The 17,990-nt window shown below is 36.7% G+C and overlaps 1 protein-coding gene across 1 annotated transcript; it reads right to left on the bottom strand.

The window, feature by feature from the left end:
• Window positions 1-555: 555 nt before the first annotated feature.
• On the bottom strand, window positions 556-13,674 carry LOC116108385 (nucleotide-sugar uncharacterized transporter 1-like). The gene is made up of 7 exons (XM_031394635.1): window positions 13,537-13,674; window positions 12,827-12,978; window positions 12,546-12,751; window positions 12,373-12,466; window positions 10,598-10,764; window positions 10,324-10,494; window positions 556-1,143 (listed from the first exon to the last, which is right to left on the bottom strand). The coding sequence occupies exons 1-7, from the start codon at window positions 13,622-13,624 to the stop codon at window positions 864-866; spliced, it is 1,158 nt and encodes a 385-aa protein (XP_031250495.1). The 5' UTR covers window positions 13,625-13,674; the 3' UTR covers window positions 556-863.
• Window positions 13,675-17,990: the final 4,316 nt, after the last annotated feature.

The raw sequence follows: 17,990 nt of genomic DNA, 5'->3' as shown, positions 1-17,990 counted from the left end.
AATAATGTGAAATTATATGATTATGAAATTTTTACACAATTCCTATTTATGTGTTTAGGTATATAATTTAATATTCTAGTACAAAATTATTTATAAGAGTTCAATATTATATTCATTAATTAATTAGAAGAAAAAAAATTAGAAGATTTTAATGAGTCTAGTTTGAGTAATTTGATGAATTAATGTTGAGTTCGAGTTTTTATATTTAGATCCAATAAGCTAACGTGTCATGTTTAGTCATTCGTGGTCTAAGAAAAATTGACACAACACGATTGCGATATAACACAAAACTGTTTCAACTTTCAACATGACTCATTGCCAACTCTAATCTCCATTAACAGATCCTCCTGAAGGATTCCATTCCATTAACAATTTCTATTGTAAGTAAACCATTCCATTTCCAATTTCTATTGTAAGTAAACCATTCCATTTCCAATCCCGTGGGCGTGGAGTAATCATGGCCGAAGAAGAAATCAATCCAATAAGCAACAGAACTGGCAATTATTGACAAAGCAGTAAAAGCATTGATAAATGTTAAAATTCCTAAAGACAATAAGAAAAGTAAAATGAATAAGGCACAAAAAAATACATATATGAAAGAGTGTGATAAATTTGCTTGCATCTGTGGAAACAATCTCTCAAATAATTTACATGTACAATGATTCAGCCCAAAAAAGAGATTAGCAAACAACTCCACGATCTACATAAAAGCACTTTAACCTACGGTTAGATCTAAACTAAAATTAACTAAACTCAGATAAAACATAAGCAAAGTATCCTAGAAATGGTTTAAGGATTATGAATGAATGATCCTAAAGTTTGTGAAGAAATTTCTCATTGCTCGTGAAGTGATATGCATATTGTTAAACAGATTCAGTACCATAACCATCATGGTTTTCCCCATTTTCTTTGCTCAATTTTGATTTTGGTAAACTGGAACCATTTCTTGGAGATGCTTTACCTGATTGTTGCTTCTTATTGTATAAATTAAGGTACGTGTAGAAAGTCATACCCGCAATTGCTACAAACGCTCCACAAATGCTGGTTGTGCCTGGATTCGAACCAAACAGGTAGTAATTTCCAAGAAGTATAACACAGGTTTTGAATTGTCCGAGGACTACGTGAGAGATAGCTGATGTTGCCCTGAAGGAGAAAGAGAACCAAAATCAACTCAATATCAAATATTTAACTGCCAACGTAAACCAACTTGTCGTAAACATCAAACTATATAAAACAATATCCAACATCTTAAGATACCAAAACAAAACAAGAAGCAAATAATAATATTGAAAAACATAGTTACAAGAATATAAAAGATATTAAATGTATTCTCCAACAACATATATCAGCTGAAAACACAAGGAAAAAGAACTGTACCCAACCTGCTCAGTTTTTCTGGTAAGCCTTTTAAAGAACATTCAAGAAAATATCAAGTATACACGATGACAAGATCCTTTGTCAACTGTTGTAAGTTCAAGAAAGCAAAAGTTAGCATCACTTAACACTGAAGCATACTCCAGTAGTTAAAGATGTATCAGGCATTCTTTTGAAAAAAATTCCGAAGCAATAGAAGTTTGACATCTGGCTGAGGTTCTCAGTGCTTCTCTCAAGTTATCGATCTGTCCATATGAATTCTAACCAAAAGAGAAAAAATATAATAAATCTTTCTACTTTCCAGTCCTAAACATAATATTCATATTTCCTACCCTTCTCCAATAACAGAGTGAAGGTACAAAAATATCATAATAATTCTATAGTAGCCCAGGAAAGTACTAACAGAAGGTGATGTAAAGACTTTTTTCTTGACAAGAGAAAGATGAAAGCAATAGCTGAGATTAATGCAAGGTCTAACATTCCAACCATGCCAAGGAAGATGTCCCAATTGGTTTATCACATCCCAAGAATATTTAAGAGGACAAAATATAAAGATAAAAGAGTTCAGCTTAGGATCCTTTTAAGGATAAATTGCCTCAACTCCATACAGCAGAAGTAAAGATCTTTGCCTGAAAGATGCATGGTTAAAGTCCAACAAGTTTCATCCATCAACACCATCAAATTTGAGGACAGTTGTCCTCAAAAGTGGGAAGGCAAGAAAATGTTTTTTATGGAACCCTTGAACACAAGCCCCACCAGTTGAGCACCCAACCTAGAGATAAAATACAATCAAAAGTAAAAAGACTAAAGAAACAGCAATCACCCAACTTGCTTATTTCAATTAGCCCATTTGAAATGTTTATCAAGAAATGCCTTATTCAGATATCAAGTGCTTCAGAAACTTTGTTAAATCCTTCAATTCAATCTCTGTTTCATCCCTCAAGATATATTCTCTCGCTCCCCCCTTTGTTGCTGAAATTCTTAGCATTTCGATCTCCTCCTTATAACTGTTTCCATCATAAATAGATTGCTTCTTCTCCAACAACTGATGTAATCATATAATAGTTTTCTTTCCTATCCCACTTTTCCAACTAAGTTGTCACCACTTTTCTCACATTAAATCTTCCAGTATCCAAGATTTTCCAGGGCTGTCCTGCGCTTCATCAATTATGGACAACACATTTAAATGCTTGAGTCTTATACCAAACCACTAATTTGTGTTTACAAAATATTGTCCAATAAAAAACAGTTTTAGCATGTAGTATATCTAGACTTAGCTATACCCCAAGCTAAACTTTTTTCCCAGGTGATCTCATCCATATACCAATGAATCTGCTCAAATCCAAATTTCCTGCTGGTGCATTATGCTAGTTGGAGGATAATAACCTGTCTGATTAGATCAGATGCTTGATACTCATTGTGGAATCGACATTTATTCCCTCAAAATATAGAAGTTCTGAGCAACAATGGAGATTAGAACAAGACTCCAGCTAAATCTCTTATGTAACATTGTGGTATCAAGGCCCTGTAATTCACACAAAAAGGCCAACTACCGTCTTTCTTTCGAACCAACAACATAGGACTAGAGAATGGGCTAATACTAGGCTGAATAATACCTGCAACCAACATCTCCCCAACCAATCTCTCAATTTCATTTTTCTGGGTGTAAGAATATCGGTATGGTCTGATGTTTGGGGTTTGGGCTCCGTCTTTCAAGGTAATTGGTTGGTCCTGTCGACGAAGAGGGGGAAGATCGCAGGTTGATCAAAGATGGGGGCAAATTCGGTTAAGAGAGCATCTACCCTTGGGTCAATAGGGATTAACTCCTCTTGCTCCTGTTGGATTTTGATTGATTCCGGCTTCGGTCATCGTGACTCGCATGAATCTCCGATGATTCAACCTTCTCTTTTCCTCGATTCACGCTCCCATCCTTCTCATCCTCCAATCTAATCCATTCCCTCAACTCCAGTAGATATTCCTTGATATTGCCGACATCTTCCTTAACACTGGTAACATCTTCCTTAACACTTCCCACCTCCCTCTCGATTCCCTCCATTCTCCTATTCACCATTACCCACACCAAGCTCTGATACCAATTTGATGGGAACCTAGATTCTCAATGCTCAAAACAACCCAAACGGATAGTAATTTACCAAACAGGACAATATCCCAACACAAATTAGAGACAATTGAGAAAGCACTAATATGAATATACCTTTGAATGGATTGATAAAGAAATGGATAACAATGACTGTGAAGAACAATTAAGAAAGCAGTACTGAATGTAAAGATAAGCTAGCTCTTCGAGGGGCTAGTCCCTCCCAAATTCCTACTGAAAATAATCTCTCCTTTTACAATTTGAATCTCTCAATTTATACTCACAACGTCACACCAATTGCATTGTTCTTACCACGTGGATAACTAACTCCCACTTGCACACCCGCTAATTGCCCTTAAAATTCCTTTTGTAAATTTGAGTAGTAGGGGTCGTATCATACTGTCACTAAAATCATGATGTTAAAAGCTCCTTCAGAATTTACCTGATAGATTGGCTATAACTCTAGCATCCAATTAGCAATTCTTCCTCTGATTCCCTTTTCTTTTTTTTTTTTTTTTTTTTTTTTTTTTGCAAAATAAAGACTCTTCAGTGCTAAAATTTCAAAAACAATAAATACAATAAACTTAGTAACTATATTAAAATAAAATAAATTCATAAATTTTATAAATAAATCTTTATAAACTAAACAAATTCTTTCTAAAGCACTCTCACACACACAATACTTTGAAAAAGAATTTCCAATGCTGTTCCCATTCCGTTCTACACCTACAAGACTAGTTTCAGTAATCTTTAATTCTACTTTCATTGTCAAAAGGCAACTTGTTTTGGTTGCTTTCTCCATCCAACAGTACATTCTGTATGTCCACAATAAGTGACCCTTTTAAAAACAGAAAACATTAACTGGAAATGTTAATGTTATAGGGTGTTTTTATCAATTTGAGCCATTTTTTTTTTTCTTTTTCTTTTTTTTGTGTGTGTAATACAGTCTCCTATCATTATCCTTTTTAAAAGTGGATTCAATTACCTCCCTATTAGCTTCATATGCATATCATCTCATAATAAACCAAAAGCCTCCAAATGTCATGCAAGATGATACATTAGAAGACCGTGTTCCAGATAAATATAGTTAAAACTGAGCATCTTATAACAACTTACACATCTCTCAATACAAAGGGCTTTAGATAAACCAACTAAAGCACTAACTTTTTTGAGTACAAATAATGGAATAAAATGCTAGTGGCTCTTTTAAAATAAATCATACCTCAGCAAAATAAGTTTCTGTGCGGTCATGATAAAATCACTAACAATCTAAGTACTCAACAAGGTGCTTTAAAATTTTTGACCAAAAGATGCTAGTAATGACCGGATACTGCTACGTTTTAAGTTTCCACAAACATTGTGGACAAAATGCGAAAAGAAAATGAAGCAATAATTATTTACATTTTCTACTCCAACAAACTGCAAAAAGACTGAGAGAGGATGATGGGACCCCAGCAAAAACAATCAAATATTCACACACAGAGTACCCAGAAAGTCAGGAAACAACACTGTAAACCAACACTATTGATATATATATATTAATTGAAGTACATAGATCTGACAATCCCCAATCAATCTCAACACAAACAAAATAACAAGGAAAGAATTCCTAGCAATTCGAGAAGCTAGGGGCTCCATTGACAACTCTTTTTAGAAAAATCAGTATATGCATTTCTTATTCTAACTGCCTTAAATACTAAGACCTTTACCCATATCCTTCCACGTACTTACTGCCACGTGTATTTCCTCCAACTGAATCCTACTGGCGTAACAACTTTTAGAGAGCACCTTTAGTGTTGCTTCACACATCTCACACCCTTTTGCCCTTGTGCCCCTTGTATTGATAAACCTTGTTGATAGGGGCTTATCCCCCCCCCCCCCCCCCCCCCCCCACCCCCCCCCCCCCCCACCCCCCCCCCCCTTTTGGTCCTAAAGTGGACAAGAGAGGAAACTGTCAATTGATGAGGCCATATGCTTCCCAGGTGGCTTCAAACGAGGGCAGGGTCTGCCATTTTATAAGCACCTCTTTAGTACCATCCAATAAAGAGCGGACTGCTAGAACAGATTCTGGCTGGACCATGAGTTCCAAGTCCTCGGTGAGGCATTGGGGAAGAGGTTGGATAGGAACGGAGCTATGTAGGCTACCCTTGAGCTGAGATACATGGAAAACTGGGTGTATGCAAGCAATTGATGGCAAATTCAGTCGATATGCAACCTGTCCAATTCGTTCTATGATTGGAAAAGGACCATAAAAACGAGGGCTTAGTTTCTCATTATGTTTCGTGGCCAAGGATTTAAATCTATAGGGCTAGAGTTTCAGAAACACATGATCCCCAGGCTGAAAAGTTACATCTCGGCGGTGAAGATCCGCATTCTCTTTCATGTGCCCTTGAGCAACAGATAAATTCTGTTTAAGCTCTTCCAATATGGAGTTACGCTCAGACATCTGTTGATTCACTGCCTCTACCGCAGACGAACAATCTGTGAACTTGAGTAGAGTAGGAGGATCCCTGCCGTAGAGAGCCTTGAAAGGGGTCATCCGAGTGGAACTGTAGTACGTTGTATTGTACCAAAATTCTACCCACGAAAGCCAATGGGGACCAATGCTTGGGTTTAGAACTACAAAAGCACCGCAAGTAGGTCTCCACACATCTATTCACTACCTCTGTTTGACCATCTGTTTGTGGGTGGTAGGCGGAACTGAATTTCAGTGTAGTACCTGATGCCTTGAAGAGTTCTTGCCAGAATTGGCTAATAAAGATCCTGTCTCTGTCAGAGACAATCGACTTAGGGAAACCATGGAGCCTTACAATTTCTGATACAAAAAGGGTTGCCATCTCTTTGGCATAATAGGGATGGCAAAGAAGGATGAAGTGACCATATTTGGTGAGTCTATCGACCACTACCAAAATGGTATCGTGGCCCCATGATTTAGGTAGCCCTCCAATAAAATCCATGCTAATATCCTCAAATACTTGAGTGGGAATGGGTAGGGGCTGGAGAAGGCCGGCTGGTTTAAGGGCTGAGTGTTTACTGAGTTGACAAACAGTGCATCGCTTCACAAATTCTTGGACATCCCTCTTGATCCCTTCCCAAAAAACAAGGCTGGCCACTCTTTTATAAGTGCGAAAGAACCCCGAATGCCCGCCACTTGGGCTACCATGAAACTCCTCAAGCAGCTTGGGAATGAACTTGGAAAATTTTGGAAGAACAATTCTGTTTTTGTAAAGTAGGCAGCCTTTTCGAAGATGGTAGTGGGGTCTGCTAGTAGGGTCGAACAATAGATCCTGCATAATGAGTTGCAGCTTCGGTTCCTGTTGAGCTTCAGAAGCTAATTCATCAAAGTCTGAAAAATGGGTCACGGATATGGCAGTTAGCTCACTTACCTCCTCTCTTCGGGATAATGCATCTGCCACTTGATTGGATGATCCTGGTTGGTAGTGAATTTCGAAGGAAAACCCCATAAGTTTTGAAATCCACTTCTGCTGTTCTGGAGTTTTTACCCGCTGGTCCGTTAAAAACTGAAGGCTACGCTGACCTGTCCTAACAAGGAACTTACGCCCAATGAGATAGTGACTCCATTTGTGAACAGCGAATACTATAGCCATGAGTTCCCGTTCATACACCGATTTCTATTTTGCTTGACAAGAAAAAGCCTTTCTAAGGAAGGCAATTGGGCGTGATTTCTGGACTAAAACAGCCCCCATTCCTTGCCCTGAGGCATCGGTATGTACTTCAAATGGTAAATCAAAATCAAGAATAGCGAGCATCGGAATTGTTGTCATAGCTGTTTTGAGGGTGTCAAATGCTTTTTGAGCAGTTTCAGTCCATGTAAAAGAATCTTTCTGAAGAAGTTGTGTTAATGGTTGTGTAATCAGTCCATACCCCTTGACAAAATGACGGTAGTAGCCCGTTAGTCCCAAGAATCCCCTCAACCCTTTTATGGTGCGGGGCGCTGGCCAAGACAACATCGAGTCAATCTTCTGCGGTTCAGCTTCCACCCCTTCGGCTGAAATCAGATGGCCTAAGTATTCAAGTTTCGGTTGCGCAAATAAACACTTTTTGCGGTTGACAACTAACTCATTTACCTTGAGAATCTGAAAAACTTGACGAAGGTGTTCCAAATGAGAGTGCAAATCTGGACTGTAAATAAGTATATCGTCAAAGAAAACCAGGACAAACTTTCTTAAAACCGGCTTGAAGATGGTGTTCATTAAGGCCTGAAAAGTGGAAGGAGCGTTCGTCAATCCGAAAGGCATTACTAGGAACTCATAGTGCCCCTCATGAGTCCGGAAAGCTGTCTTAGCTATGTCTTCTTCCTTGACTCTGATCTGATGGTACCCGGATTTCAGATCCAATTTAGTAAAAATCGTAGCTCCTGCCAGCTCATCCAATAATTCTTCGATTGAGGGAATGGGGAACTTATCCGGGATCGTGAGGTTGTTCAAGGCGCGGTAGTCCACACAAAAGCGCCAACTCCCGTCTTTCTTCTTCACTAGCAAAATAGGACTAGAAAAGGGACTGGTACTGGGCTGTATTAATCCTGCGATCAACATCTCCCCAACTAATCTCTCGATTTCATTTTTCTGGACATAAGGATATTTATAGGGACGTATGTTAGAGGGTCTGGCCCCCTCCTGGAGGATTATGGCATGGTCTGTGGGTCTATTGGGAGGTAGTTTGGTAGGTGGGTTAAAGACTTGGCTGAACTCTTCCACCACTTCCAGGGCTCCTGGGTCCATCTGTTCCACTTCTGTAACATCTTTGCTCTCAATGGCACAGAACTCAACTACATATCCAGCTCCTGCGTTATGTACAGATTTCAGCATGGCTTTAAGTGATACCACGGTTTTGACTAAAGAAGGATCTCCCCTTAATGTGACCTTCCTTCCTTCTCGGACAAATGCCATAGTCAGGTTTTTCCAGTTAGCACACACGTCTCCGAGAGTGCTCAGCCACGCAACCCCCAATACGACATCAACTCCACCTGATTCAAAAGGAAAAAAATCTTATTGTATCTCTATCCCTTGTATCTTCATCGCAATTTTTCTGCAAATTCCCTCTCCCCTAATCGTGAAACCGTTTCCCACCATGACTCCAAAAGCGTTCCCCTTCTCCACACTCAAACTCAACCTGTGTACCAAATCATGTGAAATAAAATTGTGGGAAGCGCCACTGTCAACAAGCACATTACTGATTTTTAGAGTACGTGGAAGGAATATGGGTAAAGGTCATTAGTATATTAAGGCAGTCAGAACAAGAAATGCATATATTGATTTTTCTAAAAAGAGTTGTCAATGGAGGCCCCTAGCTCCTCGAATTGCTAAGACTTTCTTTCCTTGCTATTTTGTTTGTGTTGAGATTGATTGGAGATTGTCAGATCTATTGTAATCTTCAATTAATATATATATATCAATAGTGTTGGTTTACAGTGTTGTTTCCTGACTTTCTGGGTACTCTGTGTGTGAATATTTGATTGTTTTTGCTGGGGTCCCATCAATTTGGTATCAGAGCCAGCGTTTGGGTAATGGTAAAAGCAAAAATGGAACAGAGAGTTAACGGAATTGAGAAGGAGATGGGTAACATGAAAGAAGAAATGGGGAGCATTAAGGGGTACCTCCTTGAGCTAGGGGAATGGACGAGGAGTAGAGATAAGAAGGACGAAAGTAAGAACACGGGAAAAGAAGGAAACAAGACACTGGAAGGATCAAATAACCTTGATCGATTGAAGGGAATCGAAAATATCAAAGAGGACCGTAAAGGGAAAAAACTAGAACTACCTATGTTCAATGACGAAGATCCTCTAGGATGGACTTTCAGAGCCGATAGATATTTCCAGATGAACAAATTCCAGGAAGAGGAGAAGGTGGATGCAACGGCTGTTTGCATGGAAGGCGTGCGTTGAACTGGTATCAGTGGGTTGATACCCGAGCACCGATACTCTCGTGGAGCTCTTTCAAGACAACGCTAGTCGAATGCTTCAGGCCTTCGCACCAGGGGACAACCTACGAGGCTCTAGTAGCTCTAAAACAAACAGGGACTGTGACTGAGTTTAGGGAACAATTTGAGGCACTGTCAGCTACCTTGCGTGAGGTAGGAGAAGACCTCCTCATGGGTATTTTTTCAAATGGGCTGAAGGAGGAATTGCGGGCTGATTGAGATTGTGCAGGCCCAAAACATTAATGGAATTAATTAAGCAGGCCCATTGCATTGAAGAGAGAAATTGGGTCTTAGAAAAGACCCGACCCAAAATTAATAGAACCTACCAATCCCAAACGCATAACCAGACCCAAAAATCAGTATATGCATTTTTTATTCTAACTGCCTTAATATACTAATGACCTTTACCCATATTCCTTCCATGTACTCTACTGCCACGTGTATTTCCTCCAACTGAATCCTACTGGCGTAACAACTTTTAGAGAGCACCTTTAGTGTTGCTTCACACGTCTCACACCCTTCTGCCCTTGTGCCCCTTGTATTGATAAACCTTGTTGATAGGGGGCTTATCAGAGGAATTTGCACATATTGACACTGCAAGTCTCTAAGAGCTGATCGTAAAAACAATTTCTTTTAGAAATCATTTAGCCAAAGATTACATAACCAGCATCAAACTAATTTCCAGGACACTGAGCAGCATTTTCTGTCGTTCAAATCATGTGACTCAATAACAGTCTTACAGACTTAAATTCACCAAATTATCACCATGAATCCTGAGCTCAATAGAAAACACATAGATCGCAACTAACCGTATGCAATAAAGGCAGGAACTGAAACTCTTATTCTTTCAACCACAAAACAAAAAAAGGCATGGCATAGACAATTTAATAGAATAAAAAGATGTCACTTACCCAAGAGCTAAAGCACCAGACCACTGAAGCAAGAAGCCAAGAAAAGCAGACATAAGAATCGCCAATGTGTTAGTGAGGTTCCAGTCAAAGAAGAGGACACCAGGGGGATCTAAGATAGGAATTAAAGAAACAAGGAATAGCACAGTGATTGGTGTTGTCTTCCACATTAACCTGAAAGACAATTTCACAACTCAGGTAAAGATCAAAATTGAAATATTGCAGTAACAGAGTAACATCAATGGAAGTTAAGTATTCAATCTAGCACATAACATACGCCAAGGCTGTCCAATTTTCTCGTTGTTGCATATTGGACCAAAGTATCTTGTTAGTTGCACTTGGAATTATCCATGCCAATGCCACACAAGCACCAAAGAGACTAAATTGCAGATCAGTTACAGTAGCAACAGCAACACCAATGGACACAACAGTAAGTGTAACCACCTGAAAAAACTCATGGAAAGAACTTCACATGAATGAAAACTGATAACATTTTTACTGGTACTAGTGGTAATATCAAAAATAATAAATGACTAACAGTCAACAGATCAACCAACTTTTCTTAAAACTTGTCAGAAATTACTTCAGCAAAGGGAAATTCCAGAAACCTATTTCCTCGGGGCATAGAAAATATTCAACAGCTTTACTTTAGATAACTGTTCTCAAAAGAAAGCAAAGAAATGGTATACATACATCCAGATAACACTATGAACTTGCTGATCCATGGTTTGCCAATGATTTATCCCCCTCCTAGGAGGATTGCGCAACTAAGGTATCAAAACTTATATAACTATATGTTTGAACTATAAGACTAAACAAATCCACAAACAAGGACAGAGAAATAATAGCAGAGATTTCAGAAAATTTTCAGAGGTCTTTAAGTACAACAGAAAATGAAAGGTTTCAAAAGCCAAATGCCATGCAAACAAGAATTCAAATCCTTTGTATATACTTTATAAGAAATCAAATGTTTAAAAGATGATGACATACTCCAGGGATGACCTTCTGCCTTTTTCAACAATACACTTACAGTTTGTATGTGAAAATTCAGAGTTGAATAATTTTGCCAGATTCAACATATAGATATTTCAGGAACTAGCCCCTCCAATCTCTTTTGATACATTAAATAAACAGAATGAAGATATAACCAGCCTCTCTTATCTAATCACCAGACTCCTGAAATCAGTTTGAAGTATAGGTTGTATAACAACAAAATAACATGAAATAGAGGACTGCCTAATGATAGCTACTTAATTTCAGCCAACAATCAAGTTGATGAGGAAAGTCCACTAAGAGAACTACTGGTTTATTCCATGAGAAGAAAAGATATAGCAAGAGATAATTCAAGAACTCAAATTAAGGGCAATCAATCTACAAAAATTAAGGAGCTGATTTCAAGGGAATAAATGGGGAGGATTATTATTAGAATAAAAGAGATTACATTGGTAGTATATACAGCCACCAGAAGACGACATGGCATCAGGAGTATAATTCTCATTTGGGGCTCTTTAAGAATTGTAGTCGGGTTAATCCTGGAACAGTTGTTTTAATTGTTTAATTCCTCTTTTGTTTTCATTCTTCTCTCGAATTAATAAAATCAAGCTCCATTTCTTTATACACCGTTTTCACTCTAACACCTAACATGGACAAGGGGGCAACAAATCAAGTTAAAAACTGTGATGTCAAAAAAAAGTTAATCATAATATTCTCTTGTACATTTCAGATACATACACAATTTGGGTATTGATGTATCAAACCACAAAGTTCAATTTATGTTGGCAGGACATCATCTATGTTGACAATGATAAGAATTTTACTCTGGATATCCGTCAGGGCAGTCTTTTGCATGCATACAGTTGTGTCTTATCTGACAACAAAGCACATTATACTTCTCTAGTCAAAGATTGACTACAAGTCATACAAGAATATAAGCATCTTAATACTTTTTCCATTACTATATCCCAGGTGGTAAAAGAAGCCACCTTATGATAATACATATTTTTGTATGTGCATGAAGGTGCAGCGAAACAAATGCCAGAAAGGAGAAGTTACCTTTAAGAGAGAAACTTTCTTTCTGTACCATAAAAATTCTGCCAAAACTATGGATGGTGTAACAGCAATCTTGGCCATCTGATAAAATCCCACACTGGAAAAATATAGAGAATAAAAAACTTTAGACTGGTAAACAAAACAGAACCCAGCAAATAGAAACCCATTAATTTCACCTATTGTACTTCAAGCTAACATTAGCAAGGCCCGTAGAAAAGCACATAACAAAACCAAGAGTTAATAAAGATAAACGGCTTGATTTTGAGGCAGGCGATGCTGGAAGAAGACCAAAAGCATTTAAAAGGGCCATCAAGGTCCAGCTCACAACATAGTGAATAAAGCTGAGACAGATTGGGAAGTGGAACCCAATATTTTTAAGCACCTGAAAAAACCCAACAAGTTACCAAAAGCAAAAGCATCTAAAATCTGTCAAGTTCAAAAAAATTAGTATACAAACCCATTTGTTCACGAAAATAATGCCGACTGCAACCACGAAATTGAATGTAAGAGCAGCAATTGGGCCACATAGACGTTGTTCGTGACGCTTGGCACCCTCAGACGACCGAAATCTATTAAACAGAGAGGCTTGCAGCTCTTCCAGAGCCCTCCCTAAATTCACCCATTGGAAGAAAAAGTTTAACTACTGTGCAAAGATACCACAGGAAGAGGCGCCACCAAACAAACCCACCCCCCACACCCCAAACACAAAATAAATAAGTAAATAAAAAGAAAAAAAGTACAGTTTAGTTACAGTTATTAACTCATGCATGAATACTATGGTTTTTAATTTTATCACATCAAGAAAATTAAGAATTCTAACAAATAGAACCCCTTGAAGCTAACTTAGTTTCAAATTAATTTCACTGTCGTTTACATGCAAATTCACCTCCATCTTAGTTCGGCTATTCCAATTTTGAAATGTTGCTGATTTCTTTTGAATCTATTGCATGCCTCAACTCAGAACACATTAAAGCCAGAACTTACCATTTTTGCTTCAAATCAACAAATTTAAAAAAAATTAGTGATTAACTGAAATCAGACAACATTACAGAACCTACTACCTAGATACAAGCTCAAATAAATAAATTACATTAATTAAAAAAACAAAAAGAGAGAGAGAAGAATGAAACTAATGAGAAAAAAAAAATAAAAGAAAAAAGAAAATACCTCTTTCGCCAGCATCACTATCCTTGCGCTTCAGAATTTTTCTAACGTCTTTCTTGACCAAGAAGTTGAAAATCTCACGGCTAAACATCGTTTTTAGTTGTTTCTCTCTCAGTTCATTTTAGTATAACACAGTAGTCTCTAGTAAAGAAGAAGAGAGTGTGATACATTTGTTTTATTTTATTTTGGTTTTGAATTTTAAAGAAAAAGAAAGTGAGATTACACGTGGTCTTAACACAGAGTTGATAGCGGGGAGAGAACGAGAAAATCACGGTGTTTTATTTACCGACCGACAGTGCGACTAGGAAAGCGAGTGTCTTTTGTCATGTATGCGCGTGAGTTGTGTTTTCTTTTGTTTCTTCCTTATACATAATTGAAACAGCCTATTGCGTGTGACGTGCATGCCAGCAAGTGATCATCATAGCCGTTGATCAAATCCAATCGTATCAAACGAGGTCTATTGAGTGCAATCTGCAATGTGGATGTGTACGGTTTAGGCACTAATATCAAAATCTGGGTTTACAAAAAAGTGAAAAACGAATTTTCTGCCGTTTTGTGATATCTATTCTTGATTTCTATAAAATTACGTTTTTTTTTTTTTATAGATTTTATATATTTCAAATTCTTTAAATAGTTAAAAATATTCGAGTTTTAAATTTCATAATGTTTTGGTGTGTATAGGCTATGTTTGGTAAAGTATTTAGAATAATATTTTTGAAAAAGTTGAGATGAATTATTATTACAAAATTATATTTGAATTTGAATTTGTCAATGTGTTTGATAAATTTTTAGAAAATATTTTCTAAAAATATTTAGATTATTTTTTAATCTCCTAAATTTGTTAATTTAAACCTCCCATAATAAAAGTTTTAAAATTAACAAAAACACCTTCACTCACCCATTAAATGCATATAATCACCACCACCATCAGACGGTGGCCAGAAGCCGCCAGAATGACGCACGACCGACTGGATCTCACCGATAGTGCGTCAATCTGACCTTTTTCGACGAAATCCATCATTTTCAGCCAGATCTATGGCCAGATCTGGCCATTGACGAATCTTGGCCGTCATTTGGCCATTAACAACAACCAAAATATGGCCATCATTGACAACCAAATGTGGCCATCAACGGCCAGATCTTTAACTTTAGATTTGGCCTTTTCCGGCCAGATCCATGGTGGATCTAGCCAAAAAAGACCAAATCAGCACATGATTGGCCACATCTAGCTGGTCGTGCGCCATTTCGGCATGGCCACCTTCCGGCGGTGATGGTCGGCTACCGAGAATATGTGGGTGGGTGGGAATGCTTTTGTCAATTTATAAACTTTTATTGTTGGGGGTGTTTAGTTAAATTAACAAACCTAATAGATTAAAAAAATTTAAATATTTTGAGTTGAATAAAATATTATTATATTTTGAAAATATCGAAACAAATATGTATTTTGAATAGGGAAACAAACACATATTTTATATTAATATTTGTTTCTCAAAAATATAATTTTACTAAATTTTAGCTTACAGGGTTTTTGTTGTAATTTAAATTCTTTTCAAATAACGTAAAAACCCACTTCCTTTTGTTAAAAAGATTCTTATTAAATCTATTTTCATGAAATAATTTTATTTAAATTTTATTTGTTTGAAATTACTGAAAAGCTCTTTTACTCAAATTCTATTTTTTTTCTCTAATGTAAAAAGTTTTTAAAATTATTCCAAGACCTAAACCACATTTTAAGTCCTTTGGCGAAGAGTAAATTTGCTTAGGAGAACTGTTTTGTCGTTGTTAATTAATCAATAGAGTCAGGTAGTGTTTATTTAAGAGAATATTGTATTATTGGAATATTAATTGGAAGATAGATTAATGGGAATGTTATATTAAATGTTTATGGGTAGATTGGTAGGTATATATAATTTATATGTTTGGTTTGGAGGAATAAAATATTATCGGGAAAGGCTTTTACTAAATTGGCCTTCCTATTTAATATTATTATTATTATTTAAAGCATCACTTTTAATCCCCCTGCATTTGAGAATTTAGCTAAAACACCCCAACCACAACAAAAGTTTAAAATTTAACAAAATACCCCCAGCCATCAAAGACGACTACCAACCACCATCGGCTGTCATCGAAATGGCGTATGACCGGCTAAATTTAGCCGATTGTACGTCGTTTTGGCCGTTTCTGGCCAGAACCATGGATGTGGCCGTTTATTTCCAACTAGCCATGGATTTGGCCCTGGTCGTAATATGACGACTAGATCCATTTTCGTTTCCAACCAGATCCAACCAATCGTGTGTTGTTCTGACGACTACCAACAACGGTAGTGGCCAACGGTCGGCAGTCGTCTTTGGTGGTTGACTTATTGTGGGTGGTATTCATGTAAATAGTGAGAAGCATTTTTGTCCAAAAAATTAATTTATGAGGTTACAGAAGTCATTTCACACATTTGGGCTAATTGTTATTTGGTATATATATGAGGGCATTTGTGTCCAAAATGTTTATTAATTAAGGGTAAAATGGGAACAAAATTTGAATTACTCCGATAATTAAAAAGAATTACACCCTTTTCATTCGGTAATCTGATCACCCCTCATATTATCTACAATAATCACTATTAGTATTGAAAAATTATCGAATCTTTTATTATTTGACAACCAAACATGGTAATGGCCGGATTAAAAGATAGATTACCAGAGTTATCTTTTATTACCCCAAACCAAATGCACCATAAATAGTTTCTAAAGCGGTCTTTCAGTGCACTGATCTAATGCTTCTTGTATTAGATTCGAGTTTTATAATATTTTCTGTAACACCCACGTCAAGGTACGTAGCTTGCTTTATGCCCTAATACCCTTAGTTGAATTTTGTTAAAGTTATCTTGGACAAGTGTTAAGGAAATTCTTTAAAATGTTATTAGAGGTAAAATGGTCTTTTCACTCATAATTAGTTGAAAAAGTGGGGAGTGAAAAGAAGTAGAATAACATGGAGAAGTTAATAAAAATGAGGGCATTTTTGTAATTGACTAAGGGACATAGATGGAATTTTTAGAAAGTGCAAGGGTAAAATGGGAAACTATATATATATATTATTATGTAATAAGAGTTCAAGAAGAGAAACCCTAGCCACTCTACCCATAGTTCACGCCACCTTCACCCTAAATTCTCTCAAATTTCTTCACTCAATTTTCAAGGAAATTCATAGGATTTTAGTTCAATTTTGATAGATTTTCAATCCTAAGCATCCAAAGGTAAGATTCTTGCACCAAGATGTGAGATTAAATTTTAAAGCCTTGAATTCTTATGGTTTAAGAGGAAAATGGAATTCTACCAAAGAGAGATTATAGTGTTGGAGTTGCTTAAATTCAAGGTAAGTAAATCCAACTTTAGCTTTGATTGGATAAATACTTGTGTAAAGAAATTTTTTATATCTTGTATGTGTGTTTGGATGATGAGAATTATGGATTGAAAATTGAGGTTGTTTGATATGTGAATTTCATGGCCATGAGAAGTAATTTATTATATGTGATGAGAAGTAATTTGTTAGTATGTGATGAGAATTGATTTATTAGTATGTGATGAGAATTAATTTATTAGTATGTGATGAGAATTGATTTATTGGTATGTGATAAGAAGTGATGTATTTGTATGTGTTGAGTTGATGGGATTTTGGATGAAAATTGAAAGAATGGATGTGGAAAGGTGGAGGATGAAATTCGGCTAGGTTGATTGTTGGCTTTAGGGAGTTGTTTGCTCCAATTTTGGTGACTTGAGAGATATGTGAAAGTGTAACCAATTTTAGGGTTTGTATGTTCATGTAAGGTGTTTGATGAAATTTCAAAGTGAAGTGCATATATGAGCATGTTAGATTATTATCTTGTTATGGAAATGTTGTTGGTAGGAAATATTAGTTCCATAATGATATCTCAATATGACATAATGCATTCATACATTTGAGCATTTGCAGTTAGAAAGAATAGCAAAGAATGAGCATATTTAAATGCACATATACATGTATGAGAACATTAAAGAATAAAGAGAAAGAAAGAAAAGCAATTAAATGTAGAATTATTGTTTTAAAAAATATAATTAAAGAACAATTCAAATATGAAATTTTACTTAAAGAAATATAAAAAGAGAAGAGAAGAGAAGGTTGTTGCGATGGGGAGCCCATGAGTTACAGAGAAGAATAACCCCGCATGCACGCTGCCTTTAGTGAGCGGCCTCAGAATAAGAAAGAAGAATTTGTACAGTCCGTAAGAAGTGCATGTGGATGAGGACTGTACCCAAGAAAGAATTTGAGAATACACTCACATGGCCAGGGTTCCGAATCCATGCCCCAATCGAGTCTGATCGGCAAAGAAAGAATAGAAAAGAAAAGAAAGAAAGAAAAGAAAAGAAAAGAAAGAACATAAAAGAAAAGAGAAGAAAGAAAGAAAGAAATAATAGAAAAGAAGAGAA

This window comes from Pistacia vera, unplaced genomic scaffold, assembly GCF_008641045.1.
Source record: "Pistacia vera cultivar Batoury unplaced genomic scaffold, PisVer_v2 Contig563, whole genome shotgun sequence".
Taxonomy (NCBI): Eukaryota; Viridiplantae; Streptophyta; class Magnoliopsida; order Sapindales; family Anacardiaceae; genus Pistacia; species Pistacia vera.
This window is presented reverse-complemented; position numbering and strand designations above follow the sequence as displayed.

What these genes read in the sequence shown, in the direction of transcription:
- LOC116108385 (XM_031394635.1), bottom strand. Translation starts at nt 13,624, where the DNA reads ATGTTTAGCCGTGAGATTTTCAACTTCTTGGTCAAGAAAGACGTTAGA. An exon ending in TTATTTTCGTGAACAAATGG is followed by an intron (nt 12,752 to 12,826) that starts GTTTGTATACTA and finishes GGGTTTTTTCAG; the next exon opens with GTGCTTAAAAATATTGGGTT. An exon ending in GAAAATTGGACAGCCTTGGC is followed by an intron (nt 10,495 to 10,597) that starts GTATGTTATGTG and finishes ATTGTCTTTCAG; the next exon opens with GTTAATGTGGAAGACAACAC.